Source organism: Bos grunniens, chromosome 7 (assembly GCF_055505025.1).
Source record: "Bos grunniens cultivar Pamir isolate PY7600 chromosome 7, Bosgru_T2T1.0, whole genome shotgun sequence".
Taxonomy (NCBI): Eukaryota; Metazoa; Chordata; class Mammalia; order Artiodactyla; family Bovidae; genus Bos; species Bos grunniens.
Genome location: NC_141171.1, coordinates 1,884,499 through 1,911,188, shown reverse-complemented (window position 1 = coordinate 1,911,188; position 26,690 = coordinate 1,884,499). Strand labels below are relative to the sequence as shown.

General features: G+C 42.6%; 1 protein-coding gene, 1 long non-coding RNA gene, 1 other non-coding gene and 1 pseudogene across 17 annotated transcripts in view; 2 read left to right on the top strand and 2 right to left on the bottom strand.

The window, feature by feature from the left end:
* Nucleotides 1-3,813: 3,813 nt before the first annotated feature.
* On the bottom strand, nt 3,814-4,398 carry LOC147367989 (cytochrome c oxidase subunit 5A, mitochondrial pseudogene; annotated as a pseudogene). The gene has a single exon (XR_015166378.1). The product of XR_015166378.1 is annotated as a cytochrome c oxidase subunit 5A, mitochondrial pseudogene (transcript).
* Nucleotides 4,399-10,321: 5,923 nt separating this feature from the next.
* The window catches only part of RUFY1 (RUN and FYVE domain containing 1), a 65,690-nt gene continuing 49,321 nt past the window's right edge, over nt 10,322-26,690 (top strand). For 3 of the 14 annotated variants that reach the window (XM_086407887.1, XM_086407886.1, XM_086407894.1), the window contains exons 1-3: nt 10,322-10,604; nt 23,821-23,994; nt 25,341-25,458. In XM_086407887.1, coding sequence (XP_086264013.1) covers nt 10,331-10,604; nt 23,821-23,994; nt 25,341-25,458 — 566 coding nt within the window. In that variant the 5' untranslated portion in view covers nt 10,322-10,330. Of the gene's footprint in view, nt 10,605-21,682; nt 22,212-23,591; nt 23,704-23,820; nt 23,995-25,340; nt 25,459-26,690 lie in introns of those variants that run through there. The other 11 variants (XM_086407893.1, XM_086407891.1, XM_086407890.1 and 8 more) reach the window with 7 other exon arrangements.
* On the bottom strand, nt 16,793-21,878 carry LOC147367987 (uncharacterized). Its single transcript, XR_015166377.1, has 2 exons — nt 21,702-21,878; nt 16,793-21,470 (listed from the first exon to the last, which is right to left on the bottom strand). It is a non-coding gene; the product is annotated as an uncharacterized LOC147367987 (long non-coding RNA).
* On the top strand, nt 21,185-21,314 carry LOC147367988 (small nucleolar RNA SNORA11). The gene has a single exon (XR_015168667.1). It is a non-coding gene; the product is annotated as a small nucleolar RNA SNORA11 (small nucleolar RNA).

Here is a 26,690-nt window from a genome sequence, read left to right as displayed (position 1 = left end):
AAACTGTGGAAATTCATAAATATATGGGAATACCAGACCAGCTTACCCAACTCCTGTGAAACCTGTATGCAGGTCAAGAAGCAACAGTTAGAATTGAACATGGACAATGAACTGATTCCAAATTGGGAAAGGAGTACATCAAGGCTGTACACTGTCACACTGCTTAGTTAACTTATATGTAGAGTACATCTTGCAAAATGTCAGGCTGGATAATGCACAAGCTGGAATCTAGATTGCCAGGAGAAATATCAATAACCTCAGATATGCAGATGACACCACCTTTACGACAGAGAGTGAAGAAGAACTAGAGAGCCTCTTGATGAAGGTGAAAGAGGACAGTGAAAAGCTGGCTTAAAACTCAACATTCAAAAAACTAAGATCATGGCATCTGGTCCCATCACTTTATGGCAAATAGATGGGGAAGTAATGGAAACAGTGAGAGACTTTGTTTTCCTGGGCTCCAAAATCACTGCAGATGGTGATTGCAGTCATTAAATTAAAAGACACTTGCTACTTAGAAGAAAAGCTATGACCAACCTAGACAGCATATTAAAAAGCAGAGACATTACTTTGCCAACAGAGGTCTGTCTAGTCAAAGCTATGGTTTTTCCAGTAGTCATGTATGGATGTGAGAGTTGGACCATAAAGAAAGCTGAGTGCTGAAGAATTGATGCTTTTGAACTGTGGTGTTGGAGAAGACTCTTGAGAGTCCCTTGGACTGCAAGGAGATCAAACCAATCAATCCTAAAGGAAATCAGTCCTGAATATTCTTTGGAAGAACTGAAGCTGAAGCTGAAGCTCCAATACTTTGGCCACCTGATGCGAAGAGCTGACTCATTTGAAAAGAGCCTGATGCTGAGAAAAATTGAAGGCAGGAGGAGAAGAGAATGACAGAGGATGAGATGTTTGGAAGGCATCACTGACTCAATGGGCATGAGTTTGAGCAAGCTCCGGGAGTTGGTGATGAACAGGGAAGCCTGGCATGCTGCAATCTATGGAATTCCAAAGAGTGGGATATGACTGAGCAACTGAACTGAAGATTGGGATCATGATATCAGTTCCTGAAAAAAATCTAACTATCTAAAGATATGTCCCACCAGATTCCCTGGAGCACAGAGGTCTCACTCCACCCTGAACTCAACAAGGGGTGTTGGAGGTCAAGAGCCACAGCAGTGCAGGGTTCAATGTTGGCAGAAAGTGAAAAGAGAGAGAAAGTACTAATCACTCAGTCGTGTCTGACTCTTTACAACCCTACTCGGTGGTAAAGAATCTGCTTGAAATGCAGGTGACCTGAGTTCAATCCTTGGGTCAGGAAGATCCCCTGGAGAAGGGAATGGCAACCCATTCCAGTATTCTTGCCATGTAAATCCCCTGGACAGAGGAGCCTTGAGGGCTACAGTCCATGGGGTCGCAAAGAGTCAGACACAACTGAGCATGAGCCACCATGAAGGACTGTAATCCATCAGGCTCCTCTGCCCATGGAATTCTCTAGGAAAGACTACTGGAGTGGGTTCGCATTTCTTTCTCCAGGGGATCTTCCCAATGGCAAATGCCCTTGTTCAGTCGATGGCAATGCTCTTCACAAGTGCCAATTTTTAGTTGACAGGCAAATGCCAATTTGTAGTTGATGGTTTAATAACTCTTGGGTTCTAAACAAATCACGTTAGTCACATTCTGGGGAAATTTAGAGTACATTTATGGCAGTCATTATACTGTCCATCAATATTCCATTTTCCTTTTCCCAGATTCTAGTAGGAAGTTGGAGATGACATGTGACTTGCTGTGGCCAATGAAATGTGTATAAACAAAGTTTGTCACTGAACAGCTAGGATACTTAAAATTGAGTACTTGGAGCAAAACTGTGCTCCAACTAGTGGAGCCTCCAACGGCCTGATCCCTGAACAAAGCACAAAGAGAAAAAACATCTGTTATGTTAAACCATAAAGATTTGAGGGTTATTTTTGTTCAGATCAGATCAGTTGCTCAGTCGTGTCCGACTCTTTGCAACCCCATGAATTGCAGCACACCAGGCCTCCCTGTCCATCACCAACTCCCGGAGTTCACTCAGACTCACGTCCATCGAGTCGGTGATGCCATCCAGCCATCTCATCCTGTGTCGTCCCCTTCTCCTCCTGCCCCCAATCCCTCCCAGCATCAGAGTCTTTTCCAATGAGTCAACTCTTTGCATGAGGTGGCCAAAGTACTGGAGTTTCAGCTTTAGCATCATTCCTTCCAAAGAAATCCCAGGGCTGATCTCCCTCAGAATGGACTGGTTGGATCTCCTTGCAGTCCAAGGGACTCTCAAGAGTCTTCTCCAACACCATAGTTCAAAAGCATCAATTCTTTGGCGCTCAGCCTTCTTCACAGTCCAACTCTCACATCCATACATGACCACAGGAAAAACCATAGCCTTGACTAGACAAACCTTTGTTGGCAAAGTAATGTCTCTGCTTTTGAATATGCTATCTAGGTTGGTCATAACTTTCCTTCCAAGGAGTAAGCGTCTTTTAATTTCATGGCTGCAGTCACCATCTGTAGTGATTTTGGAGCCCAGAGAAATAAAGTCTGACACTGTTTCCCCATCTATTTCCCATGAAGTGGTGGGACTGTAGCATAACCTAGCCTGATAGAATATTAAAATTATTCTTCCCCCAAAAGTTTATGTTTTTATGCAAAATGGAATTTGGTTCCAGTCTCTAATCATTATAAACAAACTTTTCATCGATATGATTGTCCAATGGCATTGGAAAGTCACAAAGGATCCCAGACAACAGTTTGTTTTTCCAGACTACTTAACACATCTGTCCACTCTATTCCAGTAAAGGCTAGTAGCATCCCCTCAATCATTGTGACAACTCAAATAGCACGCCCACAAATTACTTAGTCACTCCCTACCCATCTCTCCAGAAAACAACTGGCCGTCAGGAACCAGTCAAGTCACAAAAACTAATTAAAGGGGCTAGACGAAGATAACAGGAGAACTTGGACTTTAAAAGGGCAGCCATCTTCAAACAATAAATGTTGGAAAGAGTGTGGAGAAAAAAGAGCTCCTTCCTACACTGTTGGTGGGATGTATATTGGTACAGCCACTATGAAGAATAGTATGGAGGTTCCTTAAAAAACTAAAAATTTAGAGCTACCATTATGATCTAGCAATCCCACTTCTGGGTATATATCCAGAGGAAACCATACTTCAAAAAGATACATGGACGCCAGTGTTCATTATAACACTAAGCCAAGACATGGAACCAACCCAAATGTCCATCAACAGATGAGTGGATAAAGAAGATGTGGTATATATATCAATGGAATATTACCCAGTCATAAAAATGAAATTATGCCATTTGCAAGCAACATGGATGGACCTAGAGATTAGCATACCAACTGAATTAAATCAAAGACAAGTATCATATGATATCACTTATATGTGAAATCTAAAAAAATCATACAAATGAACTTGTTTACAAAACAGACTCACAGACGTAGAAAACAAATGTATGGTAACCAAAGGGGAAGAGGTGGGGAATAAATTGGGAGGTTTGGATTAACACATACATTCTACTATATATATCAAGTATTTGACAAAGGTCTGAACACTCAAAGCTATGGTTTTTCCAGTTGTCATGTATGGATGTGAGAGTTGGACCATAAAGAAGACTGAGCACTGAAGAATTGGTGCTTTCAAACTGTGGTGCTGGAGAAGACTCTTTTTTTTTTTTTTTCAGTTCAAACTCATTTCCCTTTTATTAAAGTCCAAGTTACATTACACAGTTTGGTACTCAACAAAGGAAAACTTGTTTGAATAAGGTAATATGTTATCATCAGTATTTCCAGGTGACTTTATAATCAAGTAGCATTATCAATAAGTCCTTGGGAAGTCCATCCATGGGGTTTACACTTTGTCAAGGCCCAGTTCCTCTGGAGTGGAGATTCCCAGTTCATTCAAAGTTGGTCTAAGTTCCTGGATGACATAGGGGTAGATTTCCTTATGAGGTCCTGCTTTGTCCTTAACAACTTCTAGGATGCGAACTGCACTAGCAAAATCATTTAAACATCTGCATGCCCGCAAAGCAGCATCAATGATTTTGGGCTCTGGAACCAGGTCATAGCCAACAAGTGTGTTCATCCCTTTACGCAACTCCCAAGCATCAATATCTGGCCTATTGAAGTATGTCACCCAGCGAGCATCAAACTCCTCGTCTGTCTCATGTGACCCATGGGAGTAGCAGCGAAGTGACTGGACAGCGGCGGCTTGGCCGGGGGCCGGAGTGGGGTGCAGGAGGCCTCGAGGGCTGGCCCGGGCGACTGCGGCTGCAGCTACAGAGCAGCGGCGGACAGCGGCGCCTAGCATGACGGCGATGGCGGCGCACAGGTTAAGGCTGAAGAGAAGCCGGGTGTGAGCCCACGACCGCTCGGGAGCTCGTGGGGGCCGTACTTGGAGAAGACTCTTGAGAGTCCTTTGGACAGCAAGGAGATCAAACCAGTCAAACCTAAAGGAAATCAACCCTGAATATTCATTGGAAGGACTGATGCTGAATCTCCAATAATTTGGCCACCTGATGCAAAGAGCCAACTCATTGGAAAAGACCCTGATGCTGGGAAAGATTGAAGGCAGGAAGAGAAGAGGGCAACAGAGGATGAGATAGTTGAATGGCATCACAGATTCAATGGACATGAGTTTGAGCAAACTCCAGGAGACAGTGAAGGACAGGGAAGCCTGGCATGCTGCAGTCCATGGGGTTGCAAAGAGTTGGACACAACTGAATGACTTAAAAACAACTCAGTCGTGTACAACTCTTTGTGACCCCATGGTCTGTAGCCCACCAGGCTCCTCAGTCCATGAAATTTTCCAGGCAAGAGTACTGGAGTGGGTTGCCATTGCCTTCTCCAGGGGATCTTCCCAACCCAGGGATCGAACCCAGGTCTCCTGCACTGCAGGCAGATGCTTTACTGTCTGAGCCACCAAGGAAGACAAAAAACAACAATATATATTAATAAAATAGATAATCAACAAGGACTTATTGTTGCATAGGAAAGGCTACTCAATACTTTGTAATAACCTAAATGGGAAAAGAATCTGAAAAAGAATGTGTACAGCTAAATCACTTTGCTATACATCTGAAACTAGTACAACACTGTAAATCAACTATTCTTCATTTAAAATTTTAACGTATTTTAAAAATTTAAAAAGGGCAGCCATCATGCACTCCACCAGTTTGCTGCCATCAGAGAATACATGGAGCTGCAAAAGCTTCTGATGTCTCAAAAGAAGGCCAACATCCAAATCTTTATGTAAATTCTTTTGATTTCTAAATATCGGTCACTTAAATATTTTTAATTTGAAATTCAAATGTTCTGGGAATCAAAACACTTCTCCTAGTTTGATGAGGCCTATATGCCAACATTTAGCAAACAACGTGTTAAATGTTAGTGAAATTTAAGTTTCTATTTAGACAAATTTCTTTTTACCAAGTGAAGAAGACTACAATATCGAACAAGCAGATCCTGTCTTGCCCAAGCCACATAGCTAAGAAACAGATAGTCAGTGCAATTATTCATGTCTGCCATGTGCTCCTTATTTAATAACGAGATTGGCTCTATTATTATCACCATTTAGTTAATTAACGGCAGAGTCATCTGCTGGATCATACGAAATAGAGAAAAGAAATAGAAGAAAAACTAGAGATCTCTTCAAGAAAATTAGAGATACCAAGGGAATATTTCATGCAAAGATGGGCTCAATAAAGGACAGAAATGGTATTTACCTAACAGAAGCAGAAGACATTAAAAGAGTTGGCAAAAATACACAGAAGAACTGTACAAAAAAGATCTTCATGACCCAGATAATCACAGTGCTGTGATCACTCATCTACAGCCAGACATCCTGGAATGTGAGGACAAGTGGGCCTTAGGAAGTATCACTGCGAACAAAGCTAGCGCAGGTGATGGAGTTGATCTATGCTGCTGCTGCTGCTAAGTCGCTTCAATCATGTCCAATTCTGTGGGACCCCATAGATGGCAGCCCACCAGGCTCTGCCATCCCTGGGATTCTCCAGGCAAGAACACTGGAGTGGGTTGCCATTTCCTTCTCCAATGCATGAAAGTGAAAAGTGAAAGTGAAGTCACTCAGTCTTGTCTGACTCTTTTCGACCCCACGGACTGCAGCCTACCAGGCTCCTCTGTCCATGGGATTTTCCAGGCAAGAGTATTGGAGTGGGTTGCCATTGCCTTCTCGTAGATGAGCTATATCAAGTCCTAAAAGATGATACTGTGAAAGTGCTGCACTCAATATGCTAGCAAATTTGGAAAACTCAGCAGTGACCACAGGACCAGAAAAGGTCAGTTTCATTCCAATCCCAAAGAAAGGCAATGCCAAAGAATGCTCAAACTACCACACAATTGCACTCATCTCACATGCTAGTAAAGTAATGCTCAAAATTCTCCAAACCAGGCTTCAGCAATACGTGAACTGTGAACTCCCAGATGTTCAAGCTGGATTTAGAAAAGGCAGAGGAACCAGAGATCAAATTGCCAACATCCTCTGGATCACTGAAAAAGCAAGAGAGTTTCAGAAAAAAAAAAAAAAACATCTATTTCTGCTTTATTGACTATGCCAAAGCCTTTGACTGTAGGGATCACAATAAACTATGGAAAATTCTGAAAGAGATAGGAATACCAGACCACCTGACCTGCCTCTTGAGAAATCTGTATGCAGGTCAGGAAGCATCAGTTAGAACTGGACATGGAACAAACTGGTTCCAAATAGGAAATGGAGTACGGCAAGGCTGTATATTGTTACTGTGCTTATTTAACTTCTATGCAGAGTACATCATGAGAAACGCTGGGCTGGAAGAAGCACAAGCTGGAATCAAGATTGCCAGGAGAAATACCAATATCCTCAGATATGCAGATGACACCACCCTTATGGAAGAAAGTGAAGAGGAACTAAAGATCCTCTTGATGAAAGTGAAAGAGGACAGTGAAAAAGTTAGCTTAAAGCTCAACATTCAGAAAACAAAGATGATGGCATCCGGTCCCATCACTTCATGGGAAATAGATGGAGAAGCAGTGGAAGACTTTGTTTTGGGGGCTCCAAAACCACTGCAGATGGTGACTGCAGCCATGAAATTAAAAGACGCTTACTCCTTGGAAGGAAAGCTATAACCAACCTAGACAGCATGTTAAAAAGCAGAGACATTACTTCACCAACAAAGGTCCATCTAGTCAAGGCTATGGTTTTTCCAGTAGTCATGTATGGATGTGAGCGTTGGGACTATAAAGAAAGCTGAGCACTGAAGAATTGATGCTTCTGAACTGTGGTGTTGGAGAAGACTCATGAGAGTCCCTTGGACTCCAAGGAGATCTAACCAGTCATCCTAAAGGAAATCAGTCCTGAATGTTAATAGGAGGGACTGATGTTAAAGCTTAAACTCCAATACTTTGGCGACCTGATGTGAAGAACTGACTCATTTGAAAAGACCTTGATGCTGGGAAAGATTGAAAGCAGGAGAAGAAGGGGATGACAGAGGATGAGATGGTTGCATGGCATCACCAACTCAATGGACATGAGTTTGAGTAAACTCCAGGAGTGGTGAAATGGACAGGGAGGCCTGGCATGCTACAGTCCATGGGGTTGCAAAGAGTCAGACATGACTGAGTGACTGAACTAAACTGAACTGAATTGTTGGATCATCAGAAAAGCAACTGAATTCCAGAAAATCATCTACTTCATTGGCTATGCTATGCTACGCTATGCTATGCTAAGTCACTTCAGTCGTGTCCGACTCTGTGTGACCCCATAGACGGCAGCCACCAGGCTCCCCCGTCCCTGGGATTCTCCAGGCAAGAACACTGGAGTAGGTTGCCATTTCCTTCTCCAATGCATGAAAGTGAAAAGTGAAAGCGAAGTCGCTCAGTCGTGTCCAACTCTTAGTGACCCCATGGACTTCAGCCTAGCAGGCTTCTCCATCCATGGGATTTTCCAGGCAAGAGTGCTGGAGCTAAAGCCTTTTTTCTATGTGGATTACTACAAACTGTAAGAAATTCTTAAAGAAATGGGAATATCAGACCACCTTACCTGCCTCTTAAGAAACCTGTATGCAGGTCAAGAAGCAACAGTTAGAACCAGACATGGAAAAATGAACTGGTTCAAAATTGGGAAAGTCATGGATGTATATGTCACCCTGCTTATTTAACTTATATGCAGAGTACATCATTAAAAATGCCAGGTTGGACAAAGCTCAAGCTGGAATCAAGATTGATGGGAGAAATATCAATAACCTCAGATATGCAGCTGACACCACCCTACTGGCAGAAAGTGAAGAGGAACTAAAGAAAAAGTTGTGGTACATATACACAATGGAATATTACTCAGCCATAAAGAGGAATGCATTTGAGTCCATTCTAATGAGGTGGATGAACCTAGAATCTATTATACAGAGTGAAGTAAGTCAGAAAGAGAAAGATAAATATCATATTCTAACATATATATGGAATCTAGAAAAATGATACTGAAGAATTTATTTACAGGGAAGCAATGGAGAAACAGACATAGAGAATAGACTTATGGACATGAGGAGAGGAGAGGAGCAGGTGAGATGTACGGAAAGAGTAACATGGAAACTGACATTACCATATGTAAAATAGAGAGCCAAGGGGAATTTGCTGTATGACTCAGGAAACTCAAACAGGGGTTCTGTATAAACCTGGGACTTCTCTATAGCTCAAATGGTAAAGACTCTGCCTGTGATGCAGGCGACCAGGGTTTGATCCCTGGGTTGAAAAGTTCCTCTGGAGAAGGGAATGGCAATCCACTCCTGTATTCTTGCCTGGAGAATTCCATGGACAGAGAAGCCCAGCAGGCTACAGTCCATGGGGTCACAAAGAGTCAGACACAACTGAGCGGCTAACACACACACATACACACACATCAACCCAGAGCGGTGGGATGGGGAGGGAAATGGGAGGGAGGTTCAACAGGGAGGGGATATATGTATACCTATGGCTGATTCATGTTCAGGTTTGACAACAACAAAATTCTGTAAAGCAATTATCCTTCAATTAAAAAATTAATAAATTTTTTAAAAAATAAAGAGCCTCTTGCCCAGGGTGAAAGAGGAGAGTTGGCTCTTTCTCTTTTTAATCCAAAATGTTGGCTTAAAACTCAACATTCAAAAAACTAAGTCCATGGCATCGAGTCCTATCACTTAATGGCAAATACATGAGGAAAAAAATGGAAACAGTGAGACTTTATTTTCTTGGGCTCCAAAACAACTGCAGATGGTGACTGCAGCCATGAAATAAAAAATGCCTGCTCCTTGAAAGAAGAGCTACTACTAACCCAGAAAGCGATTAAAAAGTGGAGCCATCACTTTGCCCACAAAGGCCCATATAGTCAAAGCTGTGGTTTTTCCAGTACTCATGTATGGATGTGAGCGTTGGACCATAAAGAAGGCTGAGTGCTGAAGAATTGATGGTTTTGAACCCTGGTGTTGGGAGAAGACTTTTAAGAGTCTTTTGGACAGCAAGGTTATCAAACCAGTCAGACCTAAAGGCACTCAGCCCTGAACATTCATGGGAAGAAGGACTGATGCTGAAGCTCCAATACTTTGGCCACCTGATGAGAACAGACTCTGATGCTGGGAAAGACTGAAGGCAGGAGGAGGAGGAGACAGAGGATGAGATGGTTAGATGGCATCGTGTGACTCAATGAAAAAGTTTGAGCAAACTCCAGGAGCCAGTAAAGGACAGGGAAACCTGATGTCCTGCAGTCCATAGGGTTGCAAAAAGTCAGACACGGCTGAGCGACTGAGCAAAAACAGCCGGACCTTCTGATTCCCATTCCACCACAGTGTGTTCAAAAGAACACTGCCAAGTTGTCAGTTTTCAGTTATTTAATTATTTTTTTATTTTTTAAAGTCCTGCCTTCCTGCCTTAACTGTTGCAGAATTTCCTTACCCGCTCTTTTAGGGCTTGTTCTGAAAACTACCGCAGAATAATGGCTAAGCAAAGCAAAATATGAAATGAAAATTTAAGAGGGAATTCTTTCACAAAGAAAACTACGGCCTTTGGGGCTCTGTTTTAAGCCAGATAGGAGGAACGACAAAAAAGGGAGAAAACCCAAGAGGAACTTCAACGGAAACAAGTCCCCCCAGCTGATAAGAACGTGTGACTTGCGCCTTCCCGAGCTTTTCTAAACTGAAAGAAAGGAGAGTAGAACCGTAAAGAGGAAGAAAACCCGGCGCGAACACGAAAACGAGCAGCGAGGACGTAAAAGCGCCCTCCCGCGCGCCCGGCTAGTCAGCCGCCGGGGGCACGTGACACGGCCAAAATGGCTGACGGGGACGACGGCTGCCGGCCGGAGCAGGAGCCGGGGCCGGAACCGGGAGAAGAGTTTGAAATCGTGGACCGGAGCCAGGTGCCGGGCCCAGGCGAACTGCGGAGGGCGACGAAGTCGCGGGCGGCGACGGAAGGCTGGTCCGCACCCATCCTGACCCTGGCGCGGAGAGCCACAGGCACCCTGTCGGCCAGCTGCGGGAGCGCGCTGCGCGCGGCCGCGAGCCTGAGCGGCGCGGAAAGCGGCGCGGACGACGTGGTGCGCGCAGGTAGGCTCCGGCCGGGCACGCTGCGTGAGCTTTCCATCAGACAGGTGGTTGTTTTGCCTTGGGTGCCAGGCTGGCAAGACTGTTTAACTGACTCAGCTTGTTAGGTTGTTAACACGCGCAACTACTCGTCGGTTTTCTTTACACCGTGCGTCCGAGTCAAGATAAATACCTGGGCGTGGGTGGCCTGAGATTGGAGCAATTTCACTTCCTATGGTGTGCCCCAGACAGCATTCTTATTCTCATCGGTGACCTTTATACTAAAAACTGGACGGCTTTAAGTTTAGTTAGTCCTTATTTATTTTTAAAGGACTTACTTAGGAAATGAAAATGTACTTTTCTCTGCTTTAAATCTCAAACTTCCATGCCAGCTCACATCTCTAGTTGTTGATGGCGCATACTGACTCACCGCGGAGTCAGAACACCAGGTGGAGTTTAGAGGGCGAGGGTTCCGGTTCAGTTCAGTTCAGTCGCTCAGTCGTGTCCGACTTTTTGCAGCCCCATGGACTGTAGCACGCCAGGCCTTCCTGTCCATCACCAACTCCGGAGCGTACTCAAACTAATGTCCATTGAGTCGGTGATGCCATCTAACCATCTCATCCTCTGTCGTCCCCTTCTCCTCCCGCCTTCGATCTTTCCCAGCATCAGGGTCTTTTGCAATGAGTCCGTTCTTCACATCACATGGCCGAACTATTGGAGTTTCAGCTTCAGCATCAGTCCTTCCAGTGAATTTTCAGGAATAATTTCCTTTAGGATTGAATGATTTGATCTCCTTACAGTCCAAGGGACTCCCAAGAGTCTTAATCACCACAGTTCAAAAGCATCAGTTCTTCGGTGCTCAGCTTTCTTTATAGTCCAACTCTCACATCCATATATAACGACTGGAAAAACCATAGCTTTCACTAGATGGACCTTTGTCGGTAAAGTAATGTCTCTGCTTTTTAATGTGCTGTCTGCGTTGCTCATAGCTTTCCTTCTAAGGAGTAAGTAAGCATCTTTTAATTTCATGGCTGCAGTCACCATCTGCAGTGATTTTGGAGCCCAGAAAAATAGTCTCTCACTGTTTCCATTGTTTCCCCATTTATTTGCCCTGAAGAGACGGGACTGGATGCCATGATCCTAGTTAAGCCAACTTTTTCACTCTCTTCTTTCACTTACATCAAGAGGCTCTTTAGTTCTTCTTCACTTTCTGCCATCAGGGTGGTGTCATCTGCCTTTCTGAGGCTATTGATATTTCACCCAGCAATCTTGATTCCAGCTTGTGCTTCATCCAGCCTCTCATTTTGCATGATGTACTCTACATATAAGTTAAGTAAGCATGGTGACAATATACAGGCTTGACATACTCCTTTCCCAATTTGGAACCAGTCTCTTGTTCCATGTCCAGTTCTAACTGTTGCTTCTTGACCTGCATACAAATTTCTCATGAGGAAGGTCAGGTGGTCTGGTGGTACTCCCATCTCTTTTAAGAATTTTCCACAGTTTGTTGTGATCCACACAGTCAAAGGCTTTGGCGTAGTCTATAAAGCAGAAGTAGATGTTTTTCTGGAACTCTCTTGTTTTTTCGATGATCCAATAGATATTGGCAATTTGATCTCTGGTTCCTCTGCCTTTTCTAAATCCAGCTTGAACATCTGTAAGTGCTTGGTTCAAGTACTGTTGGAGCCTCGCTTGGAGAATTTTAAGCATTACTTTACTAGTGTGTGAGATGAGTGCAATTGTACAGTAGTTTGAACATTCTTAGGCATTGCCTTTCTTTGGGATTGGAATGAAAACGGACCTTTTCCAGTCCTGTGGCCACTGCTGAGTTTTCCAAATTTGCTGGCATATTGAGTGCAGCACTTTCACAGCATCATCTTTTAGGATTTGAAATAGCTCAACTGGAATTCCATCACCTCCACTAGCTTTGTTCGTAGTGATGCTTTCTAAGGCCCACTTGACTGCGCACTCCAGGATGTCTGGCTCTAGGTGAGTGATCACACCATTGTGGTTATCTGGGTCATGAAGATCTTTTTGTATAGTTCTTCTGTGTATTCTTGCCACCTCTTCTTAATATCTTCTGCTTGTGTTAGGTCCACACCATTTCTGTCCTTTATTGTGCTCATCTTTGCATGAAATGTTCCCTTAGTATCTCTAATTTTCTTGAAGAGATCTCTAGTCTTTCCCATTCTAATTCCAGACGACCACTACAACCAACGAGCTGTATGATACAGGCAAGTCATCACATTTTCCAGTCTGTAAAATAGGAATTTTGTGATTCACAAAGTTCTTATAGCCTTCAATGATCTCTTATCATCAACTCTTTTAAGCCTTTGTCATCTAGAATAGTTTCAGCACATGAGTAAGAATGGAAACGTTAAATGATTGGTAGAGTGTGACTTAGAAAGTCCTGTAAAGCCAGATATTTAGAGCTCTGCCAACCAGTACAATAGCCACTACCCACATGTGATGTTTAGCGATTAAAAATTCAGTTCCTCAGTCACAACAGCCACATTTTAAGTGGTTCAGTAATCTACATGTAGCGAGTGGCTACTGTACTGGATTGTGAACTGAGAACATTTCATCATAGTGCTATGGGGCAGAGCTCACTAAAGACTGTGAAGTACCCCCTAACAAGTATTACAGTGTGCCTTTAAGGCTTCTTGATTCCATCCTATCCAGTGTATATTTGATGTAAAAAGCACGGATAGTGAGTTGTGATAGTTTCAATGGCTAGGAAAGATTTTTACAGTTTAAAATCTCACTTGTTTTGATAGGAAACTGTATGTCTCTGGCAATAGAAAGCAGGACTAGAAGGTAATGAAGGAACCTATTTAACTCAGGAATCTAGTTCCCACTAAATTGCCACCTTTACACGTTTTGACTGTATGCCCACCCACTGGTGTTCAGTCCAGAGAGTCAAGGCCCGAGATCTTCTTAGACGCTTGTTAGTAAGCAAATAATGTTAGCTGTTTGGCGAGGAAATGTGCCAGTGCCTAGAACTGTGCCTAGCACGGAATAATATTTGTTGAACAAATATTTGAAAAATACTTTTCTATTTATGGTAATGCTATAAATAATAAGCAGCACTTATATTGTGCTTCCTAGGTAACGGATATTATTCTTAAATCTGTACATATATTAGTTCATTTCATCTTGACAGTAATCCTAGGTGATAGCTGAACTGGCTTCATGATGTTCATGAAGTGCAGGCTTTAATCAGTATGACTGCACAGGGCCAGGCCCTCAAAAGTACCCACGATAGAAACTCTTATCTTTAAATTTGTGTTAAGTGAAGTCTCATGGGACAAAGGAGCAGGTGTGGGGCCTTGGAGCTGGGCTCCCGTGTGGTCCCATCTCCCACTGTCTCCGTGGGACAGGTTCTCTGCCACTCAGGTCCATTGAATTTCCCTCGGGCTTCTCCCTACCTGTCCCTGACATACTGCATGACCATGCTGCCCCAGGGAGGGTTGATGTTATGCCGTTTGACTCTCAGGGCAGGGCCAGGTGTCCACTGGCCTGCTGCAGGCTGGCAGCGCCACGGCACATTAGGCAGGAACTGGGCAGGGACTTCTCACCCACCCAACCCTATGGGAACTGCATCCCTGCAGGAAATTGCAGTCCCTTAGGGGCATGGGAAGGAGTCGTGGACTTCATGCCTCCACTCATGTAGCCTGCCCCATGTGATAGATACCATTATTATTCCTTGTTTATAAAGAGGGAGGCTGAATTAAAAAGTAAATTGACCAAGTTACTTAGAAATGGCAGAGCCAGAACTTGAACCAAGACAAGCCTCCTCTCAAGCCAGTGCTTAGTTACATCACCTCAACGCCTTGATGTTTTTAAATAATGTTGTAATACGCTGTAATATATACATATGGATTTTTTAGTCAGTTAAGTAAACAACTGCCACTGAAATCTGGCAAAAGTTGTGAGCATGGCTTACTGAGGGCCAAAGGGTGGGGAACAGCTGGCATGAGCTATGTGACTGGTTTCCCAGTGGTAAGCCAGATTTTAAGTCATCAGATAGAGCAGGAGTGGGAATGGGGAAAAGGAACTGAAACCCAGGTAGCATGCTCTGCAGAGGCCTCAGAAAGTAGGTCAGAAGATAGTGGTCACCACTCCAGCCAGGGCTGGCTCATTTCCTTTCCTTTGATCTGCTCATCTGCTTACAAAAGCAGTGAGGTCAGAGATTGTTCAGTGGGAGTGGTGGAGGAGCAGAGACTGAATATGAGCAGCACTCTTGCCAGAAGGAGCAGAGACTGAGTATGAGCAGCACTCTTGCCAGATAGCTTTTGTGGTGATCTAGGTTTAAGAAAGATGCTGTGGAATGTCATGAAATGACTTGTATTAAAATGTTAACCCACATGGGGTCTGGTAGCGCAGCTTGCCACAATGATTGCATTCTCTGTAGTTGTTTGGTTTGGGGGTATTCTTTTACTAAAGGATGAATAACAAAACTCACTGAAGAAGTCACTCTTTAATTTTAAAAGTATTTAGATGTATATTTGCCATTAGGTAAGTGGCATTATATTATGCCTTTCTTTGTTGTCTTCCAATGGCAAATTTTATTTTCCACGTATGAGAGCTCCACTGCACAAAGTAATATGCCTCCTTCCAAAATGAAGTACAATGCCTTTTTCATTTCATATTGCTGAACTCCTTAAGTTAGCCATTGAGATGATAAGTGAAAATTCTGGAAAATTAGGAAAGTGTAAAATGGTTTTCTTGTCAGTACAGTGTAACACCATATTGTATTATAAGATCTTTTGAGACACCAAAGGGCTAATCAAAACTAAAACTCAAATTTATAAAGACTCGTTACTTCTCTTTAATTCAGAACCCAATAAAAAAAATCTGTAGAGCCCACTCTCCTGAATATGTATTCTCTATACCAAGGTTACAACACACTGGCAGCCCTTTGAGATGTTTGTGCTGGTAGCTGCATTCTTTTTTTTTTTTTTCACATCCTGCACAGTGTAAAAGCATTTAGGGTTTTTTTTTTTTTTTTTTTTTTTAGCCAATTACCAGGTTTTCTATTAAAAATCCAGATCCCAGTTTCTTCTGACTCCCATCTGGCACACATGATCAGTTAGCATTCCTCTAGCAAGGTGTCTTTATGTCTTCTCCAGCTTTTCCTCTCACTGGGTCACTCTTTTATGTTACAGGCTCAGCCCCTCTAACAGTCAAGGTCCAGATCCCTGATCAGACCATTTACTTGGCAATTCGATAAGTGTAGAATTTTATGATATTCTGTGTGCTGTGTTGAACTATTATTAATGAAGCTTAGAGATGTAAATAGCTTAGCCAAGGTCACAAAGCTAATAATATGGAGAAATGAAACAAAGATCCTTCCAAATTTTCCATGACTCTAAATTGAGCTCGAATGGGAATTGGTGACTAACCTAACTGGGGAATAGATGAGATGGCTGCAAAACACTACTGTGTTCCCAGGAATGACTGTAGGAGCCACTTCCTGAAACACTAGTCTTCACATTTTTTGTTCACATGACCCCCTAAAAAAAATCTTCAACTTTTAAAGTTGATACATAAAATTCATCATAATTTTCAATAAACTTTTTGGTTTATTGTAAAAATTGACTTTTTAAAATAAAACCACTGTATCATTAAGTGTATCAAGTGATCAATACCTTAACAACTTGATAACTCTGCCATCTATCTTGTTAATAAATTAATAATAAAATTATTTAATATTTATACATTTTACACTTTTCCCTTTATTCCTTGAATTTCCAATCCACTTAATGTATGTTTTAAATTTTTTTATTGGTCATCCTATCATACACCTCAGAAAAAAATATGTAAATTAATTAAAATATAATAAACTTTTCTTGTGACTAAAGCTCTGAGTGTATAAAAAATTTTTTCTTGTATAATGAATTACCATTAAAATTATTAGTAATGCTAAGTTGATTAAAGGGATACAAATATAATTTTATAAGTAATTATACATAATTTTTTCTTGGAATTACTTCTCTTAATGAACTGAATGGTGTCTTTGTTTTTAATTTAAAAAATGCAGATGAATATACATGATTTACTGATGTAAATGTGATGGAACTCAGCATCAATTTTATTCCCATCTTTTGGGTTTTTTATAGATGTGATCCTTGAGAACTCTGACTCATATAAATAAAAAATAGAACTGGACAGGTTGGTTTGTTTTCCCCCCATTGGTAAATTCTACCAAACACTTTAAAATATTTTATTTCAGTACAGTTGATTTACAATCTTGTGTTAATTTCTCCTGTACAATAAAGTAACTCAGATATGAAATGGACAGCTGTGTTATAGTAATGTTATTCAGGTCTTTGAACTCCTTCTAAGTTATATGCCCCAAATCGCATTGATCTAAAAACATTTTTTTGATCAAAAAATTTTTTGTTCAGATTTTCATTTTGTTCGAATGAAAATCACCTTTCTTGCAACCATTAAAGATATTTCTCTTTCAGGGAAGTTCTCCAAAAAAGGCTTTACCAAGACCTATCAAACGATAATTATGCCTTATAATTCTTTCACTTTGTTTAACCTAGACACTCAAAATGGTTGGAGACATCTAAACATTGCTTATATCATCACATCTTGCCGATACATTATGTTTTAACAGAAAGACTTTAGGAAATTCCCTGGTGGTCCAGTAGTTGGGACTGAGCACTTCCGCCACAGGGGACACGTGTTTGATCCCTGATCAGGGAACTAGGGTTTCATATGCCAAGATGTGGCCAGAATGCATAAAAAAGAGTTAGTGTACGTGTTCTTCAAGGGCTGCAGTTTGGCTCATTTAGAGAACATGTCCATCCAGTTAATGGCACATCCAAGGAATAAGTATTGAGACCAACCAAAAAGAATTACATATATTTTTACTTGTAGATAAATTTTTTTTTAAACTTTCTAAATTCAGGATACCCAGCAGACGGGTAGAAACCACTCCTCTCCCCCAAGATCAAGTTTCTTTAACTAAGTTCAGCAAATGAAAGACTGGAATCTCTTCAAATTTTTAGTGATTTGATGAATCATCAAAGGAAGCTTCACCCCTATCTGGTATGTGGCAATTTCTGTACCTCAGGTCAGTGCCTCAGGAGGAAGATACGGGACAAGGAGTGAACTGTGATTCTTCTGTAGAGTGGGTAAAGAAAGAGTGCCTGTGAAACTTGAGATCTAAAAATCAAGTTCCTCAAAATATCTGGACCTGCCTAGCCCTCTGCAGGACTTCCTGTGTATTTATTCCCATTTGAAGACCACTAGACTTCGTTTATAGCCTAGGGATTGGTATCTTCTTTAAGGATCAGTTCAGACGCTCAGTTGAGTCTGATTCTGCAACGCCATGGACTGCAGTACCACAGGCTTCCCTGTCCATCACCAACTTCCGGAGCTTGCTCAAACTCATGTCCATTGAGTCGGTGATGCCATCCAACCATCCCATCCTCTGTCGTCCCCTCCTCCTCCTGCCTTCAATCTTTCCTGGCATCAGTGTTTTTTTTTTCCAATGAGTCAGTTCTTTGAATCAGGTGGCCAAAGTACTGGAGTTTCAGCTTCAACATCAGTCCTTCCAATGAACATTCAGGACTGATTTCCTTAAGGATTGACTAGTTTGATCTCCTTGCAGGCCAAGGGACTCTCAAGAGTCTTCTCCAGCACCACAGTTCAAAAGCATCAATTCTTTGGTGCTCAGCTTTCTTTATAGTCCAGCTCTCACATCCATACATGACTACATAAAGACCATAGCTTTGACTAGATGAACCTTTGTCGGTAAAGTAATGTCTCTGCTTTTTAATATGCTGTCTAGGTTGGTCATAGCTTTTCTTCCAAGGAGCAAGTGTTTTTTATGGCTGCAGTCACCATCTGCAGTGATTCTGCAGCCATGAAAATAAAGTCTCTCACTGTTTCCATTACTTCCCCATCTATTTGCCATGAAGTGATGAGACCAGATGCCATGATCTTAGTTTTTTGAATGTTAAGTTTTAAGCCAGCTTTTTCATGCTCCTCTTTCATCAAGAGGCTCTTTAGTTCTTCTTCGCTTTCTGCCATAAAGGTGGTGTCATCTGCATATCTGAGCTTATAGATAATTCTTCTGGAAATCTTGATTCCAGCTTGTGATTCATTCAGCTTGACATTTCACATGACGTACTCTGCATAGAAGTTAGATAAGCACGGTGACAATATACGAGCTTGACATACTCCTTTCCCAATCTGGAACCAGTCTGTTGTTCCATGTCTGGTTCTAACTGTTGCTTCCTGACCTGCATACAGATTTCTCAGGAGGCAGGTCAAGTGGTCTGGTATTCCCATCTCTTTTAAGAATTTTCCACAGTTGGTTGTAATCCACACAGTCAAAGCCTTTAGTGCAGTCAACAAAGCAGAAGTAGATGTTTTTCTGGAACTCTCTTGCTTTTACGATTATTCAACAGATGTTGGCAATTTGATCTCTGGTTCCTCTGCCTTTTCTAAATCCAGCTTGAACATCTGTAAGTGTTTGGTTCATGTACTGTTGAAGCCTGGCTTGGAGAATTTTGAGCATTACTTCACTAGTGTGTGAGATGAGTGCAATTGGGCAGTAGTTTGAACATTCTTTGGCATTGCCTTTCTTTGGGATTGGAATGAAAATGGACCTTTTCCAGTCCTGTGGCCACTGCTGAGTTTTCCAAATTTGCTAACGTATTGAGTGCCACACTTTCACAACATCATCTTTTAGCATTTGAAATAGTTCAGCTGGAATCTCATCACCTCCACTAGCTTTGTTCGTAGTGATGCTTCCTAAGGCCCACTTGACTTCACGTTCCAGGATGTCTGGCTCTAGGTGAGTGATCACACCATCATGGTTATCTGGGTCATTAAGATCTTTTTCGTGTATTTCTTCTGTGTATTCTTGCCACCTCTTCTTAATATCTTCTGCTTCTGTTAGGTCCCTACCATTTCTGTACTTAATTGTGTCTATCTTTGCATGAAATGTTTCCTTGGTATCTCTTATTATCTTGAAGAGATCTCTAATCTTTCCCATTCTATTGTTTTCCTGTTTTTCTTTGCATTGATCACTTAGAAGGCTTTCTTATCTCTCCTTGCTATTCTTTGGAACTGCATTCAGATGGATATATCATTCCTTTTCTCCTTTGCCTTTCACTTCTCTTCTTTTCTCAGCTATTTGTAAGGCCTCCTCAGACAACCATTTTGCCTTTTTGCATACTTTTCCTTGGGGACGGTTTTGATCACTGCCTCCTGTACAACGTCATGAACCTCATCCATAGTTCTTCAGGCACTCTATCTATCAGATCTAATCCCTTGAATCTATTTGTCACTTCCACTGTATAATCATAAGGAATTTGATTTAGGTCATACCTGAATGGTCTAGTGGTTTTCCCTACTTTCTTCAATTTAAGTCTGAATTTGGCAATAAGGAGTTCATGATCTGAGCCACAGTCAGCTCCCAGTCTTGTTTTTCCTGACTGTATAGAGTTTCTCCGTCTTTCGCTGCAAATAATATAATCAGTCTGATTTCATTTTTGACCTCCTGGTGATGTCCACATGTAGAGTCGTCTCTTGTGTTGTTGGGAGAGGGTGTTTGCTATGACCAGTGAGTTCTCTTGGCAAAACTCTGTTAGCCTTTGCCCTGTTCATTTTGTACTCCAAGGCCAACCTTGCCTGTTACTCCAGATATCTCCTGACTTCCTTCTTTTGCATTCCAGTCCCCTATGATGAAAAGGATATCTTTTTTTGGTGTTAGTTCTAGAAGGTCTTGTAGGTCATCATAGAACCATTCAACTTCAGCTTCTTTAGCATTAGTGGTTGGGCCATCAACTTGCATTACTATGATATTGAATGGTTTGCTTTGGAAATGAACAGAGATCATTCTGCCTTTTTGAGATTGCACCCAATCACCCATCTCATTAAACTTTTCAAATTTATAAATAATACATAGGAGTCTCTCAATATTCAAAATATACCATCCCCACCCAGATGCTTTACTTAAAATCTGTTTTTCTTTTTCCAAAACCAAGATGAAATATTTAGACCAGTTTTTCTTTCCCAGTAGCTGTCTTCTTGGGTTTTGCTGAGAATTTGGAATTTTCAGTCCCAGGCTGTCTTGAGTCTCATTCATATTTACTTAATACTTGTATTATAAATTCAGAGTCATAGTATCATCCTTTTTGATTTAGCTATACACATATATGCTCTTTTAACTATATATCCATATTAATTATTGCTGATGAAAGAAAGCAGGTAAACAAAGGATTAATATCCACAATACACAGACCCATAAGACAAAAGCAAACAAATCAAGAAAGTTAAAAGATTTAACAGGCAAGTCATAGAAATAATACTAGGAAACAATAAACATGAAAGTCTGCTTAACATATATAATGAACAACTGGTAAACAACCATATACTTCCCACCCCATCCTCCAATCCAAGGGGCAAACATTTAAAAGACCAAAAGGTGGCATTAGTGCAGAGAGAGGGGTGCACCAACCAGGGCTTATTTTCCTGCTGGAACTAGGTTATAGTTTGAGGGTCTATAATAGTTTTAATTTCCAGAGTGACAGTTTCCTAGGCTTGAGAGGTCACTCAGTAAGAATTTGTCATGGATTGGGTTGCACGTAGAGCAGAGGGCCTAAATAAATGGCTCATCTGTTTATAGCCCACCAGACAGGAATCTGGGTTCACTGTGACAAGAGGCACAAAACTTCTAGTGTTTCAATGAACAAATATCCAAACTGTGTCCTTGTTCACCTCCATGTGGCTGCTGGGCAGGACCAGTGGGACAGGGCTCGATATTGGAAGAAGAGCTGCAGTACTTAGTCAGGGAGCTTGTGACCTAGAGCCCTTCTGGTCATGCATGTGTTGGCCATGAGTGGTCTTAAAAAGGCTTTGAACCTGTCAAGGAGAAAAAAAAAAGATAAATAGATTCCAACTAAATGCCATTCTGGAAAAGGCAAAACTCTGGAGACAATAAAAAGATCAATGGTTGCCTGGAGTTAGCAGGGAGATGCATACACAGAGTACAGAAGTTTTTATGAGCAGTGAAAATACTTTGACATTATAACGATGTCATTATAATGATATTATACTTTTGTCCAAACCCACAGAAGGTGCAATACTACTTACTTCATCAGTGAACATAGAGGATGAACTGGGACCTTGGTTATCATGTGTCAATGCAGTTCTGCTGCTGCTGCTGCTAAGTCACTTCAGTCATGTCCGATTCTGTGTGACCCCATAGACAGAAGCCCACCAGACTCCCCCGTCCCTGGGATTCTCCAGGCAAGAACACTGGAGTGGGTTGCCATTTCCTTCTCCAATTCACGAAAGTGAAAAGTGAAAGGGAAGTCGCTCAGTCGTGTCCAACTCCTAGCGACCCCATGGACTACAGCCTACCAGGCTCCTCCATCCATGGGATTTTCCAGGCAAGAGTACTGGAGTGGGGTGCCATCGCCTTCTCCGCAATGCAGTTCATCCTTATTTAAAAGAAAAAAGTTCCAGTCTTGATAACAGCTATGCATGTTCATTGGAAGGACTAATGTTGAAGCTGAAACTCCAATACTTTGGCCACCTGATGTGAAGAGCTGACTCATTTGAAAAGACCCTGATGCTGGGAGGAGAAGGGGATGACAGAAGGTGAGAAGGCTGGATGGCATCACTGACTGGATGGACATGAGTTTGGGTAAACTCTGGGAGTTGGTGATAGACAGGGAGGCCTGGTGAACTGCGGTTCATGGGGTCACAAAGAGTCAGACACAACTGAGCGACTGAAGTGAACTGATGCATGTGCAGCTGCTGCTGCTAAGTTGCTTCAGTCGTGTGCGACCCCATATACCGCAGCCTACCAGGTTCCCCCATCCCTGGGATTCTCCAGGCAAGAACACTGGAGTGGGTTGCCATTTCGTTCTCCAGTGCATGAAAGTGCAAGTGAACTCGCTCAGTCGTGTCCGACTCACAGGGACCCCATGGACTGCAGCCCAGCAGGCTCCTCCGGCCATGGGATTTTCCAGGCAAGAGTACTGGAGTGGGTTGCCGTTGCCTTCTCCAGATGCATGTGAGGGAAGGGAATTTCCGTACCTTCCTGTCAATTTTGTTGTAAACTTACAACTACTTTAAAAAAAAAAATTTCTCCCCCCCCAAAAAGAATTAATTCAGGGTAGACTTTTTCGCAAAATTTTGTTTCACCTTTATACATTTTTACATAGTAAATGAGCTTTCCTCTTGGCTCAGTAGTAAAGAATCTGCCTGCCAATGCAAGAGACGGGCCTCGGATCCCTGGGTTGGGAAGATACCCTGGAGAAGAAGAAAATGGCAGTCCACTCCAATATTCTTGCCTGGAGAATCCCATTAAGAGAGGAGACTGGAGGACTGAAATCTGACTTAACAAAATGAAAAATAATCTAATGAAATATTGCTGAACTCCAGTGGTTATTAAGTGTAAATACGATTAATGAATACAAAGAAACTTCTAGCACATTTCATTTTATAATTATTTATAATAGTAATAAAATAAAGATTTTTTAAAAAACCTTGAATGATTGAACTTTTATTAACTGTACCAGTTTATAGTGCTTGCATTTTATTCTAATGGTTTTACCTTACAAAAGAAGTGTGAAACAGTGCACTAATCGTGCACGAAAGAAGGGCAACGAGAATTTGAGCCCTGTACCAAGGAATGGATGCTTCCCCGAATGCCCCGGGTGGCACTCACAGACAAAACAGCTGGCTCAGGAATCCCTCTAGCTAGTATACGACCCACCCCAAGCAAGCCCGGAAGCCGCTACCTCCCTCCTGGCAGAGAAGTCAAAATGGCGCCCGCGAGCTCTGGGGGCGTGGCCTCGAGCTGGACTCCTCCAATAGAAACGAGAGGGGGTGAAGCACTTTCCCAGCAAGCCTCCTAGCTTAGGGCAAGGCTTTCTGGAGTATGCATCGTTCCATTGGTCGAAAATGGAATAAGGGCGTGGGAGACACCAATCGCAGTGAGTGCTGATAGGGCCGTCGCCGTAGCAACGCGCGGAGCTACCTGGGAGAAGCCTTGCAGACTGACCCACGGCCTCAGCCGCCCGGTTGAGGCTGTGACCTCCCGGGGATAGGGGCCGGTTGGCTGAGAACTCCAGTTAATCCGCACGTGAGTGCTCAGAGCAGACCAGCCGACGGGTCTTCCCTTCGTTGTTCTGCGTCTAGCCTCCTCACCCGGGACTACATTCAGTGCACTAACGAAGCTGTCCCTGCTTCCACTCTACAGCTTCCAAGGGCCAGATGATGGAGGAGCGTGTCAACCTGATGCACATGATGAAACTCAGCATCAAGGTCTTGCTCCAGTCTGCCCTGAGCCTGGGCCGCAGCCTGGATGCAGATCATGCCCCCCTGCAGCAGTTCTTTGTAGTGCTGGAGCATTGCCTCAAACATGGGCTGAGAGGTGAGCCGCGGCCGTGGGGCGGGGTGGGGCGGGGGGCTTCCAGGGCGTGAAAATTCAGGCTGACTTCGCTCAGCATCTTCAATGCCAAACATTCTTCTGGGTGCTGGGGTAACAGCTGTGCACAAAACAAACAAGATCCCTGCCCACAAGACATGACATTATAGAGCAGCGCTGTCCAGTAGAAATGCCATGCAAGCCACATGTGTGATTTCTGATATCCTAGTAGCCACGTTTTTAAAAAGCAGAAACACATGAAGTTTTAGTAATTTATTTTATTGAACCCAGTATAGCCAAAATAGTATCATTTTGACGTATATAGTCAGTATAAACCTTATTAGTGAGATATTTTACATTCTTTTTAAGGTGAGGCTTAAAGATCCACTGTATTTTACACTTAAAGCACATCTCAATTGCACTGGCTACATTTCAGTACCACTTGTGGCTAGTGACTACCTTGGACAGCACAGTTCTAGAGCGGAGATAAGACAACAAATTCAGAAGCAAAACAGTTGCAAAATGCTACTAATTCAGGGATGCAAGATTGGTTAAAAGATAGAGGGAATCAAGGGAAAATCTTTCCAGTTAGGGTAAAAGGGGAACGTCTTTCTGGGGAGTGAAATGTGAGCTGAGAGCTAAAGGAGAGAAGGCGTCAACTGTGCAAAGGTTTGGGGCAAGAGCCTTTCTAGAAAAACAAAACAGGTGCAGAGGTCTTGAGTGGGACCAACCTTGGTTTCAGGAAGACACCAGGTAAGTGAGGCATGCCAACAGGAGGAGAGGAGGTCAGGGTAGTTGAGATGGGCTGGATAACATCGGCCTTTAAAGGTCAAGTTAGGAGTTGGATTTTATTTCATGAGTATTTGGAGGATTTTCAGCCATGGAAAAATAAGATCTACATTTTTAAAAAAAACTTTCACCCATGTGGAGAACAGATTAGAAAGGTGGGGTGGTAACAATATTAGGAGCAAGGAAACCCATTAGGAGGTTATTGCAGCAATTCAGATGAGGGATGGTGGTGATGATTTGACAAAGTCCATCAAGAATTGACTTTGGCATCAGGTAAGAGGGAGAAAGGGCAAGGATTTCATAGATGATTATTTGAGCACTTGTTTTATTTTGTGGGCAATAAATACTTGAGGGAGCATAATGGGTATGACAGAGAAACCCTGTCATCAGAAGCAGGGAGAGCTCATTTGGTATTTGGCTTCTCCCAGTCCCCAAGACTGAATCAGAAGGAATAAGCAGTGCAGCTCCATAGCTTTCATTTGGCTTTTGGGAGAGAGACTGAGGGCCCCTGAAAACGTTTTGCAAACTGTTCTTATGAATAATACTTTTGTTTTCCCTTTTAGTTAAGAAGAGTTTTATTGGCCAAAATAAATCTTTCTTTGGTCCTTTGGAGCTGGTGGAGAAACTTTGTCCAGAAGCATCAGATATAGCCACTAGTGTCAGAAATCTACCAGAATTAAAGTGAGTGAGAAGTAGTTACATCAATTTGATGTTTTAAAAAAAAAAAAAAAAAAAAACTCCCTTCTATTTATCCATTTCTCAATTCCTTGCTAATAAAGCATCTTCTAATTTAGAACAAACTATAGCACAAGCCACACTTTACTTAGACTTTAGTCTCAGCTCTGCTGCTCAATTTCCACATAAACTTGAGCAAAATTTGCCCCATTCTGAGCCTCAGTTTCCTTTTCTTTAAAATGAGGACCATAATTCCTGCTTGTCATACAAGGTTCTGTAATGAAAAGGTATTGTCACTGCAAGAGCAGTTACAGGAGGAGAAGGAGATCCTGGGGTACATACCAGAGCCCCTTGCAGAGTCTTCCACAAGGAACCTAACTATCCAGACTCTCTTTGACCTTCTCCTGCAGAGCCAGCCTATTCCATTTTAGGGTAATTACATTAGCCACCACCACTGACTAAGGCCCTGCCAAGTGCCAGGCATTGTGCTAAGGACAATGCCTTAGCACTTCATTATTTCATTTCATCATCCACAAATCCCTAGGAGCTAAGCTGTTGGTGTTCTTATCTGCAAGTGCAGAAACTGAGACTCAGAGTGGTTAAGTAACTTGCCCAAGGTCCCTCGGCAACTGAGTGGTGGAACCAGGAAGAGAACACAGATCTCCTGGCCTCTGAAACGCTCTGCATCTTGCTAAACTCATTTGCTGCTGAACCCCATGCGTTCATAGGATTTAAGCCTTCTGTCTCTGACCTGGGTTCAGCCCTGTGGGCCTGTGCCACCTAAGGCTTTCGCCTATAGCAGGTGACAAACTTTCATATATTTATTTGGTGACACCACCCCACCCCACCACCCCCACCAGCCGTGATCTTCCTGGGCTTCCCTGGTGGCTCAGATAGTAAAGAACCTGCCTGCGATGCAGGACGTGTGGGTTCGATCCCTGGGTGGGAAGATCCCCTGGAGAAGGAAATGGATACTGGCTCAGTATTCTTGCCTGGAAAATTGGATGGGCAAAAGACCGTGGTCCATGGGGTCGCAGAGTTGGACATGACTGAGCAACTGACCCTTTTGCTTTTCACTTTCACGAGCCTCCCACATCTGCCTTGTTTCTTCAGTTGTTCTGTGCATGGTCCTGTTGTCCATCCCTTCCAGCCAGCTCACTCCCTCTAGAGACCCTGTCCTTGGGTGGTCTGATTGGGTGGAGCAGGGGTCTGCCTTCTCCTGCACTCACGCTTCTATT